General features: G+C 42.9%; 1 protein-coding gene across 1 annotated transcript; it reads left to right on the forward strand.

Moving 5' to 3' along the window:
- The first annotated feature begins 446 nt into the window (after positions 1-446).
- Positions 447-15,684, forward strand: DIO2 (iodothyronine deiodinase 2). Its single transcript, XM_084827027.1, has 2 exons — positions 447-1,269; positions 14,965-15,684. Exons 1-2 carry the CDS (start codon positions 1,048-1,050, stop codon positions 15,580-15,582), a joined length of 840 nt encoding a protein of 279 aa, XP_084683153.1. The 5' UTR covers positions 447-1,047; the 3' UTR covers positions 15,583-15,684.
- Positions 15,685-19,026: the final 3,342 nt, after the last annotated feature.

A 19,026-nucleotide genomic window follows, 5' to 3' on the forward strand; every position in this document is an offset into this window, starting at 1 on the left:
CATCAGCTCTCACACCTTCCTGGAAAATACAAAAGGGCAAAATAATAATTAAAAAAACCCAATCTAAGAATGAAAAAATCTCTTCTAAACAATAGAAGACCCTGTCTCTGTGTCACTTTCCACGTCATATGAAAATATTTTTCCAAAGTTTGAAAGCATTTCTGAAAGAAAAAAAAAACCCATCAGAGGTATCTGGAGATTTTTTTTAAACAACAAAGCAAAATTCTTCCCTCCCTACCCCCTTCTCTTTCCTTTAAAGAGAGAGAGAGAGAGAGAGAGAGAGAGTTTTGAGAATTTTACTTTTCTATTCACTGCAGTCCTGGCCAAAGTAAAGACCTCTTTTACATTGACGTCAAGATCTTTACTAAGATTAGGGTTTCATTTCTCTATTGCAGCAATTAGCCAGGGAATGTATAAAAGGCTTGAGGGAACCAAGCTAGAACTCCAGAGGGAAAGCACTTTGTACCACAGGCAGATAGCGAGAGGGAAAGAGAAAGAAGAGTGGCAGGGGAGAGACCGAGAGACGGAATGAGCAAAAGAGCAGAAAGTTTGTGTTCAAAGACTTTCCTCCCCCACAAAAAAGTTTTGTTTCACCTGATAGCTTTGGTGATAAAGGAATGAGAGAGCTGCTTAGCGCTGACATAGCTCAGCGTTAGAGGAAAAGTTAGCAGTTGTTCGGCTTCAGTTTTAGAACTGCAGGCAATTGGCAGCACAGCTGTCTCTCTTTCTGTTTCTCTCTCTCCTTCTCTCTCTCTAACGGACTGAAAGGGCTACTGGCTAAGGAAAAACAACATAGTTTGACTTAGTTTCTGAAAAATTAAAAGCAGTTCAGGTTGGAAAGACTTTCATGCTGGCGTTTTGAGTTATGTTTTTTTAAGCAGCTCTGGTCCATTTGAGACAACTTTATGAGAGAGGAGACGGGCACAATGAGTTTTAAGAAGCACCTTGTGTTTTATTTTATTTTATTTTAATTTTTTTTTAATGAGGGTACAGAGCATGACGAGGGAACTCAAGGGAAGCCTTTGAAGAGCAGCAGCAGCAAACAAGATGGGTCTGTTAAGTGTGGACCTGTTGATCACGCTTCAGATACTGCCGGTTTTTTTCTCCAACTGCCTCTTCCTTGCGCTCTATGACTCGGTGGTCCTCCTGAAGCACATGGTGCTTCTCCTAAGCCGCTCCAAGGCTGCACGTGGCGAGTGGCGAAGGATGCTCACATCGGAGGGGCTGCGCTGCGTCTGGAACAGCTTCCTCCTTGATGCCTACAAGCAGGTGGGTTTGTGGGCACAGGGTGGAACAGGGGTGTTAAGGAACAGGGTTCTGAATGAGGACATTAGTTTCCACTGCAGGTAGAAAGGGAATTGGGATAAGATGTACATAAAGTTTGTCAAAACAACACAATGAGGGTAAGTGTCATGATCTGAGGTATTTAGCACAGAGAATAACATAGCCAGGGTTTGAACTCTGAAATTCCTGCCTCCCAGCTCCAGCCTTAGCTTATTCAAATGTATGATTTCATTACAATTGTTTTTTAGGGGGGAAAAACCCTCTCTAATTAAGCTGAATGGATTTAGTTATTCTGTATGAATCTGTTTAATAAGAAACCTTTCTGTGTTGCGCATCTTCTGACCAGTTAGTAGCACCCCAGTAACTCTTTTTAAAGCTTTACATGTTAACAATATTGTATTTATTGGTGTATTTTTCTCTGTCTCACAAAAAGACCCTTCCTAATGCCCTAAATGCATAATATTAAATATATAAATGCATGTCTTTCTTTTGAATATTTATGTGGGTGTAAGTAAGTGCAGGACTGCACACTGAATGTGCAAATAGAAAATCACAATGTCCTACCTTCACAGTTATCAAAATTACTCATTGTCTACTAGCAATGAGAAAAGACTATTTTACTGATAGTGCTTGGTGCTTCCAGTTAATTTCAATGACTATGCAGAATTGAAATTAAATAATCTTCTCTATGCCAAAACAGGACAGCTTGTTATTATTTGCAGTTTGCAGATGGGAACTATGCAGTGAACAAGATTACTGTCAATTTTGGAGTTTCACACACACACACACACACACACACACCATGTGAGAAGGCTGCAAGAGGGGACATAAATTTTTCAGAACACTTAGTAAGCAGGAGGCTTTCAGTACTTAGTGGTTAGTAAACTGTTTGGGTGGTCCTCAAAGAGCTTCACCAGTGGAAACTCCCCCTGTTGACTTCAGCAACCTCCTGCTGGGGCATGTGAAGATTGGGTTAACAGATTCAGAAGCAGTGCACAGTGACACACCTGAAATGATGCCTCTTTTCTTACCTGCCAAGTTTTCACTTAGGTGCCTGATATTTCCCCAATTCCTATTGATAGGATCACCAACACTTACAGTAATGGGAAGTGCTGTGCTTTTATTGTTTTAAGTAACAAAACAGAAGCCTTAAGCTTCTAAGCTCTAAGATACTCATAAAAAACCTCTATTGTTTACATTCTAGAAGTGCGCGTGTGCGTGCCTATGTGCGTATACACACACATATCCCCAGTCTTTCAGAAATGGTGAAAATTCTGTGCACAACTTTGGGTATAAAACTAAATTAGCCAGTGTTGTATAGCTAAGGAGCTTATACTATTAATCTTAGAGTAGAGTGGTCCAATCCTTTTAACTGCAGTATGTGAGAATACACTTGATTCTCATTCATGTCAAATGGAATCACAGGGTCTACCATATGAAAGCAGGCTGTACTGTGACAACTGCTGAGAAATTGGTAATTCAGGTTACTCTTACAATTTAGCCATTTCCTACTACTAAGAGATCCTTTGCACCATGGAGAGCTCCCATAGTAAAATCACAAGTAATATAGGGGGTTAGGTACCCAGGGATACCATCTTTGCATAAATGTTTCTCACATGATAGCTAGAACTATCCTTGAATAAATGAGCTCATTGGGCAGTCTATAGCTATCCCAAGGTTCTCTAAAAAGGTTTCTATTTAGAATATGCTTATAGGTGACCCCCATGTTTTGAAAGCGCTCTGCTGCTCAAACCTCATTGGTATCTTGATGTTGGAATGTAGAAGACTAAAATCTTAGAAATAATTATCTGATTAATTCTAACAGCGTCATGGTACCCCAGGTACACTTTTCACTGCAGAATTTACACAAATGTAGACCTTTAATGTAGTCCTTCTAGGACATTGTCATGTGCACAGTAATAAACAATGTCTCCTAGTTTCAGCCAGGTACTATTAACAGTTTTCTTTCTGTAACAAAAAGTGCCCAGGGCATAACATATGCCAAGAAATCTATGAATTTTTGCCATTGGGGTGCTTTTTTGTCCCAGCCAATGGAAAATATTGAGGTAAAAATGCCCCATGCATTTTTTAAAACAAAAACAGATCCAGGGACGTAAGTGCTCTTCTTTGGACATCACACACATGGATTTGTTTGAGGACATTTTACTACCCTGAGCTACATTCGAATTTGGCTTGGGGGAGTAAAACATCCCCCAAAGCGTTTGTGTTAGTAAGGTTTGTATTGTTTTATGAGTGATGTACCACAAGACTAATCTGAAGTAGTTTAAATCCTGTCTAACTGTTCTGAACTATGCATTTGTGTTGGAGCACCACTTTGAGTGCCAGGTTGCCAGTGATTCTGCAGAGGTGAAAACTGTTATGCAGAATGATAGGTGACCAAAACAAGACAACACAGTGGCTTTAATGTGCTAGCTAGTGGAATAGATTATGTTATCCTCAGTCCCCTATGCTGGGATTCTTGGAGCGACAGTCAGTTTCTTTTATTTTACAATCATTTTATTCTTCTTTTGGACTGTCATGGTTTTCAAAGTGGTTCACAATAACGACATTCAGTTTATAGGCAGGTAATAGTGTCCTCACAATTATAAATTGTATAAAGTATCCAGGTGCTGAAGAAGTTCCTGTATACTGATAGTGAACTCATTATCTGGGTGTGGATCCTTATGTAGTCAAAATGGCCCCATCCTCACATAAGAGGGAGGCATCAGCAGTCTTGGAGGAAGTGCAAAATAATATTGACAGGAAAAACGTAAGGGCGGGGGGATATCCAGAAATCGCCCAATGAAGATTCAGTAGCCACAGAATGCTGGCTGACTTTTGGAGGAGGAAGAACCAGTGGGGGGGGGGGAATAGAATAGACCAGTCTTCCCCAACCTGATGCCTTCCAGATGTGTTGGGCCATAACTCATCCCCAGCCAGTATCAAGTCATGGAAGGCTGGAATAGAGTATTCTTGAAAGAAGGTAAGGTGCATTGGCTGGAACCTGGAACCAGAGCACTCCAGACTGCAGTGTTTTGTTGCAGGTCCCACTAGTGCTTTCTGAATATTGTTGTCCTGCTGGTCTGAGAGAATTTCTGGGGCCAGAGAAATGAGCCTCTTATTTAAGTTCTTTGTCTTTGGAATGCCAGATGCTGTTCATGATACTAAACAATGATATCCTGCATCTCCTGGCAGTGTTCACCTCAAAAGATGGTGGCAGCTAAGGGGGTGTATCTTCTACAGTACCCATCTCCAACCTGACACTCTCCAGATGTGTGGACTGAAACTCCGATCATTCCCAGCCACCATGGCCATTGCAGTCCAATACATCTGGAGGGCAACAGGTTGGGGAAGGGACCAGGTTGGGGAAGGCTGTTCCACACAGTCCTTTCTCCAGTCCATCCAACAGGTGTTTCTGCTGCCAATACTGCTGCCACTGTTGTTTTCAGCAGAAGATATCAGTGGCTCCGAGGGGTAGTGCCTGTGGGGTCACTGGGGCGACAGTAATATATAGACTCCTCTCCCCAGCTTTCTCCTGGTTTTGGTGCCTCATCAGTCCTGCAGTGTAGCCAGCTGGGAAACAGGCTACCAGGTTTAGCTCAGCAGCCAGAGCCCAGTCTCTGTGCAGGCAGGTCTTCCTCACTGAGGCTGATGTCTAACTGCCTTGGCACCTGACTCTGGTCTCCTGTAATGGCAGTGATAGTAACAGGAAGTCCTGGAGGGCAGATGTCCTTCAGAAACTTCTTACCACTCTTCCAGGTCTTCCTGCTGCCAATACTGCTGCTGTTGTTTTATGCAAGTTTTCAGAGGATATCTCTAGAACAGACACAAACAATATAACTCTCATGAGACTTGAGGGGTAGTAATGGTTGTGAATGTTCTCTTGGGTTTTAAAGGTCGTGCTAATACCACATCTGCAAGATTCTTACGGGAGAACAGAACATAGAGGTTTCTGCTACAGAGAATGGGAGCATGAACAAGCAAGCGATGTAATCGTTCTGAGAGAGAGGGGTGTGTGTGTGTAGGAAGGGTGGATTACATAGGAGTTGATAAAGTCATTGTATATCTCTTCCCTGTAGCCTTGAGCAATAAAGAGAAAGGAAGAAGCAGCCATGATCAGCTTGGATCTTGTTTCCATTAATAGTGTTTCCAGATTCTACACACTGCACTGTTAATGTGTTTGAGCAATGCCCAAATGCCCTGCTCTATAATGTAATGAAGTATGCAATGATAACATCTCATTTTACTTGTGGAAGGCCAGAATGTGATGTAGAATAACAGGGTGGAATGGGTAAAGGGAACTGAGAAGAAGGCCAGGCAGTAATGGAGGTTGCAGGGAGAGTTGAGAAGAAAAGAGCCTCTCCCTTTACTAAGCTTGCTCTTAATTAACATCACATTAACTAAGATCACTTCCAGATGTGAGATATTGCTTACACATTTGTCTTTTCTCTTAAGGTGTCTCTGCAAGCAGCAGAAGCAGACACCTTAATACAGTTACTTTGTTAGGAAGCTGGCATTTAGGGCAATAACCAGTAGCAACAGTGCTAACTTTAAAGTTGAGGGTGCAAAAGCATTATTTAATGGGCTTATTCAATACATGGGTAATTTGTTGCTAAAGCTGGCATATGCTGATTCTGTTTCATTCGAGAGAGCTTTTGATGATTTTCTCACGTTTGCCCAATTTTTCTCTTTTGCATATTTTTTACCCAGCTTTAGTGGGTTTCTACATACTTGCTGAACTTTGCTTTCCGATTTGAACACCAGCCAGATTCAGTGTGGATTTTTGCTGTACTGTTCTCTCCTTATCATTTGAATAGCAGCCCCCAGGAGGCAAGCACACCCTGTGTTGCACAGAGAAGTTTTTTATAACAAGGCTAATTATCATAATGAGGGTTAATGGAGCCAGTGTTTAAGGCTGGGTATCTTTATATTATAGAAGAAGAGTTCAAAGAGAGGGCTTGTTCTTGAGGAGACCTCCTGCTCCTGCTCCAAAAGGTCCTGTAACATTGCTGGATGGCGTTAGTATAAAAAAGGCAGCTGTATTCCATCACATGTTTAGAGAATGATGTGACTGCTGGGAAAACATGATGACTAAAACCCCTGATTGTATATGTGCAGGATATCCACAATATTCCTAAGTTATATAGGTCATCCAGATGAGTGCCAATATAGACTTTGCAGCAGACGGTGCCACCAAGTTTGATCTATGCACAATGACACATATGTTTATAAGTAATGCAGACAGCCCAGCAGTCAGTGCTGGCGCTCTTTGAAGGCAAGAAATGTTTCCCTGTATATCAGGTTATGCTTCAGCACTGCATGGAGCCTGGTTTTATGAAGTCCAGTAAGGAAGAAGGAAATAACATACAGCAAAAAAACATTTTCAGGTGGCCTAACATTGCATTACTGTATGAGACCTAATACAAATATAAATGTCCAAAGCTTGCAGGACTTCTAAAGCAAATGGTGTGCATCAAGCTCTAGTAAAAAGCTAGGAAAAAAACCCAGCCTCTCCAGGTTTTTTATTTTATTTTTATCTCCATGGAGTGTGTGTGTGTGTGTGTGATCTGTAGGAGCCACAAGTGCAAAGAGCACAAAGAATCATGCAGGACACAGTGGACTTTCCTTTCACTGGCCTTGCATGATGATCTTCAGATCAGTGTGGGGGTTGCCTGAAGTTCCACAGACAGATCTCACTGTTCCCCTGTGACAGTGTTTTCAGCAATGATGCCATGAATCTCCAGGGCTGAAGACAATAAGAACATAAGAAGAGACAATAAGAACATCTGACCAAAGGGCCAGTCCAGCATCCTGTTTCCCACAGTGGTCAGCCAGCTGCCTCTGGGAAGCCCACAAGCAGGACATGAGGGCAATAGCCCTCTACTGCTGTTGTTTCCCAGCAACTGGAAATTCAGAGGCAGACTCATAAGAACATAAGGAGCTGCCTTGTACTGAGTCAGACCATCTAGCTCAGTATTGGCTACACTCTCCTGTGGAGTCTTTCCAGCGTTATCTGGAGATGACAAGACTCGAACCTGGTACTATCTGCATGCAAATCACGTACTCTACCGCTGACCTACAGCCCTTTCTTAAGAACCCAAACCAGGACCTTGGGAAACATGATAGAGCTGGACCAGGAGAAGGAAGAGCATACATGGGATACCTCTTAATGCACATATAAAAGGCTGTGTTGGAGGGTGCTACAGCTCTGTGTTGTATAGCGCATCCTCTAGAGTTTTCTATAGGTTTTAATGCTGGTTCAAACCCCTGTAATGATTGGGGATCCCACAAAGAGATTCCCCCATCAGAAATGCCAGCTTAGGGTCTTGGTGGGCTGGCATCAAGGCAAGATCAGGTTAAGGGAAGCCTATTCTGCATAGCACAAGATCTTAATCATTTTGGCTATTATTTCCATCTACTCAAAGCTTAACGCTTAATCTAACTGGAACCAAGCCAGTGAAAGTGTGCCAGCTTCACTTTAGTTAAGTGGGTGTGAGTTGCATGGAATGGTCCAAGATACACCTCAGAGCAGGGAATTTCTAGAAGAGCAATCTTTGATTTTTCAAAGATATACAGGGCAGTGGTGCAGCTCTGCACCAGCCACCTCTACTTGTGCTGGGGAGAACATTTTTTCCCCATGGAATCAGCTGTTCAAAGGACTGAGGTGCCCAGACCTTCCCAAGTTAAGTGGCAGCTGTTGCAGTTTTCTGTGTGCTTGCACCCTCAAAGCAGAAGGCAGACACAGAAACCAAGAGGGGTTACTCTGGCTGGGGATATCAGCATCCAGCGAGAACTGCCTACAGGCAGGACAGGACTTGTTGTAGGCTCAGCTGGCAATTTGTCCAAAAGCTTTGGTTGAAGTCTCCAAGGGGGAAACCCACCTGCTTTTTTCCAACCTAACCTACCTGAGCCACTCCCACTTCCAGCTGAACCATTATTTGTGTGCACACATTAGTGCTGATTGCCAGGAAAGTCCCAATAGCTGGAGTGTAAGACTGTTTGAGGCATGGTAGAGGGGATCTGTTGGTCCTTCCAGTCATTTTTTTGCAAGACTCGAGGGGCTCTTCTTTCAGCACTAGCTTTGCCTGGGTGACTTTTCCTCCCAGTGTGCAAAGCTATTTATATACACATGTGTGTAAATAGGATATACAGTACTTTAATGCTTTAAAGGGATATATGTGACTGTATAGATAAGTGTGAAAAAGACTCAAAGGTGGATGGGTGTGTCTGTGATCCGGGAAAATTCATACCAGGATCCACATTTGGGGATAGGAACAGCTCTTGGCTGTGACTCTTCACTTCTTGGATGCACTTGTTCCTAGAGGGTGGGGCCTACAATACTTCCTAGAAGGGTATCCCAGTATGACTGATGAGAGACAGTGTTGTGTAGCATCACTGCAGAGGCAATATTTACAAAAGCAGACAAAGGCAGAATAATGGATGGGCTTCTCTCTGACTTTTTGTCTGTTTGACACACCACTGGGAGAGTAAGCTATTTTGGCAGGCTTTTAGGGCAATGGAACAAGGCCTCTTAGCCTAAACCTATCTGCTTTCATCATCTTTGTTTACATTGGCCCGGAGTTCAGGGAAGTGCCTTTCTTTGTATTTCACAGCAGTGAGAGAGTATCTTATGAAAGAAGCTCTCTATTAAAAAAAACATTGTCCAGTAGTTCTAAGTCCAAAATAGCCTTATTGGATGTTTATTAAGAAACAGTGACTAGTTTCTCCCAAGCTGACATTGAGAGGGCTGTGCTTGTACACAATCTAGAGTGCGGAGAATTAATCTCAGTAGGATATTCAGGCACAAACATTCACAAACTATTTTTAAAAAGCAAGATCACAAATCGTTTCCTATGTAGTTTGGGAAGGATGAACTTGCTAACTCTAGGCTTGTTGTGCCTGGGAATGTGTTCATTCCTGTCACTGTGACTTCCCCCAAATCCACTGAGGCTGAAAGGAAAGAATATCATCATGGACCTGAGGGAATATACAGTTCTTCCACAACTATCTTTTCAGCTTCTTTGATCTAGTTCCTGAGAAATGTTGCACCCTTCCTGTACTGATATGGACAGTACCCACTTTAATTTCATTCTGATTGAGGCATATTCAAAGGAGAACTTCCGCTGCCAAGAAGCCAACAGACATATCAAAGGAGAGCCTTCTGTGCTTCATTGGTATCTGTTTCTGTACTTTACGATATGCTTTGTTCATTCACGTGAAACGAAGGCTTGGGGTGCAAAGCCTGTATGTAGCTAGCATAATGGATGATTCAGGCCTATGAGAGGTGAGGGACAGAAGGAGGTGCTTAATAGGGGAGGAGGGAAGATGAGGATGATGTTTGGCAATTGGCAAACAGATGGCACCTGGCAAAGGGGAGATTTGGCTTGACAGCTTCCAGGAGGTGCCATAGTTCAGTGGTAGAGGACCTGCTTTGCATGCAGAAGGTCCCAAATTCAATCCCTGGTGTCTCCAGGTAGGGCTGGAAAACCTCCTGCCTGAAACCCTGGAGAGCCACTGACAGTCAGTGTTGACAGTACTAAGCTTAGATAGACCCCTGGTCTGTCTCAGTATAAGGCAGCTTGCTACATTCCTCTGTTGCTGTGTCCTAATGGGTGTGGCTTTCCAGGGACTACATGGACTTTACATGGCCTCTGAGCAGCTTAGCATAACTTTGGGTCATGTGTGGAAACCCTCCAATAGTAACTATGAATTGTCTCCCTGCCAGTGGCTGATGAAAATTTGGATGAATCGCTGGGCAATGATAAGCTGCTAAAAGCTTGGATGTCTGTGAATGGAACAAAATCAAAGACAGGTTCTTCAGAAGTATTTGACTGCTCAGAGGGATTCTGTACATAGCCCTAATACACCATGTCTATGTTTAAACGGCCAGTGCTGCAGCCTGCTAATTATCTGGCAACATCTATTTTCTGTAAGGACACAGCCTGCCACAGAGATCAGAGGTCTCTAATGATGGGCTTAAAAAGCATCAGTGTACAGGATCTGAAAAGACTTATGATTTTATCCCTTAAAATAAGGATGGAAAAAGTGTAAATGCTGTGATGCTTTGTTCATGGGTGTTAAATGAACCACAGTGGCAAGTTCTATTTCTGGTCAATGGCTTATGAATGGGTCTCTTTTTCCCCCTGCCTCTCCCACCTCATTTTTCAGTCTGCATGCAAAAGCAACGCTACTCATGCCCTTGCCACTGAGTGCAGTTTTAAAGTGAGATCCTTTGAGTCTGGGCAGTTAACTAAAAATGCAGATTTAGCCTTATGCACAAACAGACATCCATCTAGTCCAGCTTTCTCTTTCTTTAAAAGTAGCCAGCCAGATGCTTAGAGTTTGTGATGAGTCATAAGCAGGACATGAGTGTGATATAGACAACCAGTGTTGTTTATCTCCAGAATCTGGCAATCTGTAATATATTACCTTGAAATGTGGTCATTTCATTTCAGTACATCTAGCTTTTGATATCCCCTGTGAGTATGTCTGCTCCTTTTTAAAGCCATTTAAGCAACTTCTCATCTTGTGGCAATGAATTCCATAAGTTAGTGATGTATTGCCTGAATTCCCTTTTATTTCTCATGAACCTACTGACCATCATTGGACAAACCTGAGTTGAGAGGGAGAACAAGAATAACTTCACTTACTTCTTTGAGTTCACAAGATTGATTACTTGAGGTAGCTGTGGAAGGACAACTTCCTAGAATCCTAGCTTCCTGCTGAAGGAAAACTAGATGAGATAGAAAATCATAGCTCAGTTTCTGTGTCCACCCCCATAGCAGGCACACTGTGTAGCTGACTGGTTAGCACAGACAGAAGTCCATGATTATAGGAACTCTGGAGCCAGAGTTATTGCGTGTGAGCAGAATTTTCTGGGTTTGTTTCTCAGAATGGCTCTCTTGCCTGCTTTTGTCTGTAATTTCAAAAGAGGTTTGGCAGAGCAATATTTTTTTTTTTGGATGACATTTCATTGTGGTGTGTTGTGGGTATCTTTCCAAGAGCTAATTCCACCCCCTTTCAATAATGAATAACAACAACAAAGAAACAAAAAAGCCTTATGAAGTGGATGTCAATCCAATTCCTGAGCCTGCTAGAATAAAGAGGCCCTTTGGGAATGTTAGAACTTCATCAAGACCAATTAGCAGGAGATGCTGCTGGTTGTGTCTGAGCATTAACTACTGGGCAGGGTTGGTTTTTTGGAGTGGCTAATGCTAGCATGGAACAAGGCACCGACCTAATTACTCCACTGCAAGAGCAGAGGAGACCCTGTGAATGTCTGCTTGGCAAGCCATTCTCATTAAGGACAAAATCTCCAAACAAACACAAAGACTCCTAGTAGCAAAAAATTAATACGATAGGTAACCTGTGGCCATGAGATTTCCTTTGTTGCTGTGGGAAATGCAGTGATGCTAGCTACACCAGTGGATGGCTTGGTAACTTTCCAGATATGTGATGACGTGAAACCAGCTATTATTGTGCTTCCAAAGTCAAGCTTCACCCCTTGGTTTGTAAGGTATTGTGTTTGGGAGAGAGGCACAGAGAACACCCTTCCATTGTCGGAACATAATTAAACGAATGCCTTGGCACCAAAGCAGTTTAGTACTTGAAAGACCAAATGATAACAAATGTCCAAGAGAACCTGGTCCTTCCCCAACCCCTTTCCTTCCAGGTTTTAAGGATCTATTCATTTTAAGAATGGAATTAAGTAGTGAGTGGAGGGTACAAAATGAAGACGCTATTGCATGGATTTTGCTTTCCTTTTTACCCTTTTAACATAGCAAACAATGAGCCCCATTCATATGACCATCTGGTATGTGATACCTGCAGGCAAAACTTGGTTTTTGAGTGAATGGAGTAGCCTGCAAAAAGAACATCCTACATGTGGCAGCAGATGTACACATACCATGGGCTGGCAGTCAATCAGTGTCGTTTTTCCAGTGCTTTCCCCACACAGTTACCATTCACCCAGTGGTTGGTCGTCCTTTGAATCAGTTCATTTATTCTCTTCTTTATATACTTCAGTATTTTGGTAGTATGCAGGTATGTATTTTTTCATCAGAAATTTGGGATTCCCTGTTTTACTTTGTCACAATCGGTAAAATAAACTGCATGGCTTTTTCATGATTCTTGAGAAATCCACAGAATAATCGTGTCATCAAAGGGGCTTTTAGTTTGAGTTAGGAGTTTATGCAAACGCATCCTTGGTCATCAACAACTGTGTCTGGGCCTTGAAGTAAACTTCACATGAATAACACATCCTCTTCATTCTAGTGTGGACTGGCCACTTACACATTGCCATAAATATGGGCAAAAGAGGACACAGATTAGGATAACATTTGCAGATGCTAATTTATACGTATAGATGCAAATTTAGAAACGGTTATTATGATTTAAATAGAAACACAGTACATCAAACCATAGTGGGGAAGACTGATCAGGCGACCTGTGTGCCTGCCTGCTCATTCGGCTGTCCACATGGCTAACTGTGGACAGGCAACTTCAAGGTCCCTTCTGTCCTTTCTTATGGTTCTTGGACAGGTCAGCCCTTTAAATAGAGGAATATAATCTGTAAACTAGGACGTATGACCACACAATCTCATTTTGACTTGTCCTAAAATAAAACTATTCCCATGTTGCCTGAGCCCTTTAGGCTAGACCAGAGGTGGGAGCTTCAGGTGGTCCAGGGGCCAATTTTCCAATCACCAGCCCCTCACAGGCCTCACTCTTGCCACTGTTGCCACACTACCAATATTTGGCGTTGTGCTAGCAGGCACAATTTTTTTAAAAAAACCAGTTTGCTGCTGGAATTTGGTGGCAAACTGCTGCAGAGGCTTTCTAAGGCAAATGTAACTTGTTTTCAAGCTAACCTTGTCCTTGGGAAGCCTCTGTAATGGTAATTTCAGCAGCAAGCCACTGATTTTTTAAAACAATGGTGGGGAAGGGGTAGATGCTGTCCATGGGTCACATGTTGCCCATCCCTGGGCTAGAGTTTATATTCCATGTGCTCATGGGGATGCAATACAAATATACAATTGAAAGAAATAGGATTTATTGCAGACTCCTTGGCTTTCATTTTAAGATAGGTTTCTAGCTCTCATGGCTAAAGTAATAACTTGTACAGATGATGACAATACCTAGTACCTATGCACTATTCTGCAAGTCGCTTTTAAAATAATTCATGCCTTTGAAGACACTGAGTTATTCAGAATAAACAACTTTATCTGTCATCTATCTATCATCTACCTAGCATCAGTATATACACAAAAAGGTATGTGGTGCATTATTTCATAGTGACTGTTCTGCCATAAAACCCTTAAATTACCACTACAGCAATAGGGCAAGTGCCTGTCTAATGATCCAAAAGTAAGAAAAGGGTGGTGGTGGTGGTGGTGGGAGAAACAAGACCAAGGAACTATGTTTCTTAATGCAAACAAAACTTCATAAAAGTTACTGTAACGGGGCTGTGAAAATGAGTTTCAATTTCCAGTGAAACCTCTATGACACCATGCACTTTAAACCCCCCCACACTTCAGAAAGCATTTTCAGAAATCAGTTAATGCTAAATATTAAGTTGTTTATATTGAACAATATATTAGAACTATGTCATTGGTAAATTTTGTAGGGGTGTACGAAACCCCGCTCCTACCTGGCTCTGCCGGGTTCCGCAGGTTGGGGGGAGGCGATCCATTCCTCCCCCCGGAATCCTCAATGGGGTGTGTGTGTGAGGAGATCCGTTCCTCCCCCCAGGAATCCTGCCCGGCTGTCTCTGCTCCGCAGCCAGGACAACCTGCAGTGGAGCCTCCAGCCACTGCCGGGCTGGTGCAGACGCAAATGGTGTCCTGAGTAGGGGATGCCATTTGCGTCCCTATGGTAGCCCGTGATAGGCTACGTAAATATTTACGTAGCCTATCACAGCTAAAGCAGGGATGCAAATGGCGTCCCCTACGCCATTTGCGTTCCCGTTTTATCCATGATAGGCTATGTAAATATTTACGTAGCCTATCATGGGCTACCATAGGGACGCAAATGGCGTCCCCTATGCCATTTGCATTCCCGCTTTAGCCGTCATAGGCTACATAAATATTTACGTAGCCTATCACGGATAAAACGGGAATGCAAATGGCGTAGGGGACACCATTTGCGTCCCTACTGTAGCTGTGATAGTCTACGTAAATATTTACATAGTCTATCATGGTCTACCATAGGGACGCAAATGGTGTCCCCTACTCAGGACTCCATTTGCGTCTGCAGCAGCCCGGCAGCAGCTGGAGCCGCCACCGCCGAAGCTGCAGCTGGAGCCTCAGCCAGGTAGGCTCCGTTTCGTGGGGCTTTCGCGGGGTGGAGGGGCGGGTGGCTCCGTTCCGCCATGGATTTCAGGGGGCTGAATTCACTGGAATTCGGCCCCCCTGGGATCCGTGGCAGAATTCTCTTAACATCCCTAAAATTTTGTAGCTTAGCCAAGATAATCAACTGAGTCAGTTGTAGAGTCAAAACCAGCAGGCAAGAATATACTCTTCTTATAACATTAGGGGAAAGTGAAAAGGATTCCTACAGCATTTTATAAACATAATAATAGTGGAGCAGCTGACAGTTATTTGTTTAGTGAGAATGAGCAAGCAAACCAAATAGTAGCAAATCATAGTAATGTATCACATCTTTGTTTGTTTTAAACATCAGGTGAAACTGGGCGGAGAAGCTCCTAATTCCAGTGTGATCCACATACCCAATGGCGCTGGTGACAGCAGCAGCAGATGGAAGAGCTCCAGCGGGAGATATGGCACTGAGTGTCACCTCCTAGACTTTGCCAAATCGGAGCGCCCGCTGGTGGTCAACTTTGGCTCAGCCACCTGACCCCCCTTCACAAACCAGCTGTCGGCCTTTGGCAAGCTGGTGGAAGAGTTCTCCAGTGTGGCTGACTTTCTGTTAGTCTACATTGATGAGGCTCACCCATCGGATGGCTGGGCTGCTCCTGGTATCTCATCCTCATTTGATGTAAAGAAACATAGGAACCAAGAAGACAGATGTGCAGCTGCTCACCAGCTTCAGAAGCAGTTTTCATTGCCACCTCAGTGCCAGATAGTGGCTGACTGCATGGACAATAATGCCAATGTGGCCTATGGGGTCTCCTTTGAGCGTGTGTGCATTGTACAAAGACAAAAAATTGCCTACCTAGGGGGCAAGGGCCCCTTTTTCTACAACCTCCAAGAAGTTCGACTTTGGTTGGAGCAGAACTTCAGGAAGAGATGAAGTCCAGTCTTACCACATGAAGAAATGTCGAGCACAGCGCCCCTTTAAAGCAGTGCAAAAGGGAAACAAATTACACCCTGTTTTGAATAGGCACCTTTTTGGCCCGTAGCAGGAGGCCTAATAACACAGTCTAATGAACACAACAGATGCAAAAAAGAAAAACAAAAAAATTCCCCTTGCCTTCCCAAAAGGGAACTGAGGAGAGTTTTGTCTTTAAGACAGGAAAACCAGTGTGATGAGATTTTTGTGCCATGAGCAAGTGGTCCTTGTGTTGAGGTGTCTGTTGCAGAAGGAACCGAAAGCATAGCTTCTAGAAAAACAGTTCATTGAGAAAGCTATATTGTCACCTGAAATCAAGGGGTATCTCTTTGTTCTCCTGTGTTTGCCCTGCTGAGTTCCAATTTAGCAGAATGTTTGGAATCTAAAGCTTGCCAGAGTTATAAAATAGAACTTACAATTTGTGATAGTGGGGTATGGCATTGTAGAGACTACCAGTTCCAGTATCTGCTACAAACTGGTGAGTCAGTCACCCTCATTTGCTGAAAGTAGGAACTGGTAGAAATCTTTGTTTGTGGTATAGTATAGCTGCAAACCCTAAAACCTTTTAATCTAAAGATTATCTGATGCTAGTTGGGTTCAGTGTTTTTGAAACAAAGTATTCTGTGAATGCAGTTTATACATTCATGGGTGAGCCCTGCATTGTTTTAAGGCTCTAATGGAGTCATAATTACATAGGCTGTTTTTGGAACTTAGTTTACATCTCAAAATCTAGCTTCTTGATAACTTTGTGGCAGAGGGGTCCATTGTGCCATTGGACTAGCTCAGACAACCTAGCTCCAGTGCATTCCCACCACTTGTTGACTGCAAAGGTAGTCATGGATGGGGGAAACATGCTTGTTGGTCTGTATCCACCCATGGGTTCTTTTGCCTTGCTGAAGCCAATTCGCAAAACAGACATTTTTATTGTGAAAGATCAAGTGATAGCCATACCAAGTCTGAGGTTGGATCTATACAGGATAGATAATCTATATTATCTATTTCTCACATCCAAGCTGTCATGTAATAGTCACATTTATCTTGTGAAAAACCATGGATGGATGAAATTTGCAGCTATCACTGATAATTTGCTTGTCTCAGATCATCAGTCAAAGACAGGTGTTGTTTTTTTATCATGTCAGCATAATCTTGTACTTGGAAATAAGATCATCAGATGAAGGGTTTATCACTTGGTATCTTCTCCCCAACCTGAACAAACCCCTAGGGCACATCAAGATGGCAGTCTCTTACACACACAATTCCAATTCACCCAGTTGGGAGAACAGGAAGTGTTACCCTCTGGGAAAGCCACGTGCGAAAAGTTTTCAGCCTCTGCTGCGCCTACCTTGTACAATTTCAGCTGTGTGGACCAGCATAGGCAAAAGAACCTGGAGGGTGTAGTCTCAGGGACTGCATGCATTGAAACTTTGCATCTGCTCCCATAAAAAAAGAACCATGTGAAGATGCTACATGGGTTACTTTGTTTGCACGCAACATTTTTCAAACACTGAGATAATCTCTGAGGAGGGAGAAGCATATGTGCCCTGCAGGGCGTTGTAAGGTTACCTCCATATAGGAAAAAGATTGTGTTTGTCATATTTTGAGTGAGAGAAGAAAGGTAAGGCAGGGGGAAGAAAATGTGTGCAAGAAACAGTCCGTTGTGGAAGATCGCATTTCAGCTCTTCAGACACTGGGACCAATCATGGATTCCTGCATCCAGACTTATCACTGTGTATGTGTGTGTGTTCAGAGCCACATAAGGTCATGTCCATCATAGAGACGACCTTGGCTAATGCTAGCCCTGGACGTATGGAACTGAAACAATTTATTTATCAGTGTGCTTGCGTGCTTGCTTGCTTGCTTTTCTAAAGACAAACAACAACAGTACAGTTAGGACTAGGAGTTACTGTGTGTTTAGGTTTTTTTTTTTAAAAAAAATAATTTATTGCATTTGGAAACAATGATGTAGAAGGTGTATTTTTGTGTGAGGGGAAAAGAAGGGGGGATGGGGAAGGGGTTACACACCACTTTACCTCATTGGTATTGAAACTTTGTCCATTAGTTAAATGTAGCTGGGTCGATTCCCTTCCCGCACTTTCTATCCTAGAAGCCTACAATTAGTTTTAATCATATTGGTTCAGTGAAGTTAGTTCAGCATGAAAGAGATTTCAGCCTCAGGGTAGATGAACTTCAGTGCTGCAGCAGGCCAATGCTTTTGCCCATATTCCATTATCTAAGAAACGTTCTCCGAAAATTCACGTTGGCCTCACAGGCACTACTTTTTTTCCTTCACCATTGAGGGGATGATGAAGAACGCAAACAGTTTTATGAATTAGCTGGCCTTTTCTCAAGAGTGAAAGAGGAGGGCAAAGTGAAGTTGTTTTGAAAGAGACACTGTGCGGCACAATCCACCAGCAAGGTCTCCTGGACGTGTCCCATTGAAATGAGCAAGAGCTGCATGCTTGCACTGCTAGGAAGACTTCCTGGCGGATTGTGTCCATTGTCAGTTTTTGTTTAGTTTTGAAGTACACCATGATTGGGAAAGAAAGCAGGTGTGGGCTTATTTTCTCTCATTACAAAAAATTGGATGCAGAAAAGCAATTCACATCATCAGCAGTGACCATTCAGTGATACTTAGAAGTGTTGGTTTCATTAATTTGACACTGCTTCTTTATTTATGCATTCTGCGTGTCTTTTTTACTTTGATATTGGTCAGCTCAGCTAATGCACAAGGCATTTTTAGAATGCGCTTCTCTCCACTGCATGTATGCAAACTTGACAGTGAGGTATGAAGGCTATTTTTTCTTCTTAATTCCTCCGCTCCCTTATACAGACACAGAGCACATTGGCACACAAATGCTGAGAAAGGATGTCAGAGAAGCTGAGGATGAATGAACAGTAGAAAGGTAGTAGTCAGAGGGTGAAAGGATGGCGTATGCTCTTACAGTTCAGGGTATCGCACTGATGTAAGGACCTGGTGAAGGAAGCAGAGAGGGAAGTGGTCGGGAATGTGAGCTTCTTTAGCTTGGGGTGAGGAAGATATTACTACAAATAAGGGAAGAAATTGAGCAATGATCAGAATGGAACGTTGGTCTTCTCCAGTTGTAACCTACTGCAGCTTTCCCCGACTTGGTGCACTCCAGATGTGTTGGACTAAAACTCCCATCCAGAGGCTGTGGATAATAGGAGCTGTAGTCCATCACCCATTGGCAGGCGCATGAGACCTAATTCTTTGCAAACCTTTTCACAGAATCATAGAATAGTAGGGTTAGAAGGGGCCTACAAGACCATCGAGTCCAACCCCCTGCTCAATTTCAGACACATTGTTTATAAATAATCTTCCAATGAGCAGGTTCTCTAGTAATCTTTATTTCTACTCATTTAAAAAGATGTTTTTACACATCCTGATTTTACCCTTTTAAGAAATAGAAACAACTGTCAGATTAATAGCATGTT

This window comes from Heloderma suspectum, chromosome 1, assembly GCF_057233095.1.
Source record: "Heloderma suspectum isolate Gila_16-S chromosome 1, 16-S_ref, whole genome shotgun sequence".
Lineage (NCBI taxonomy): Eukaryota > Metazoa > Chordata > Lepidosauria > Squamata > Helodermatidae > Heloderma > Heloderma suspectum.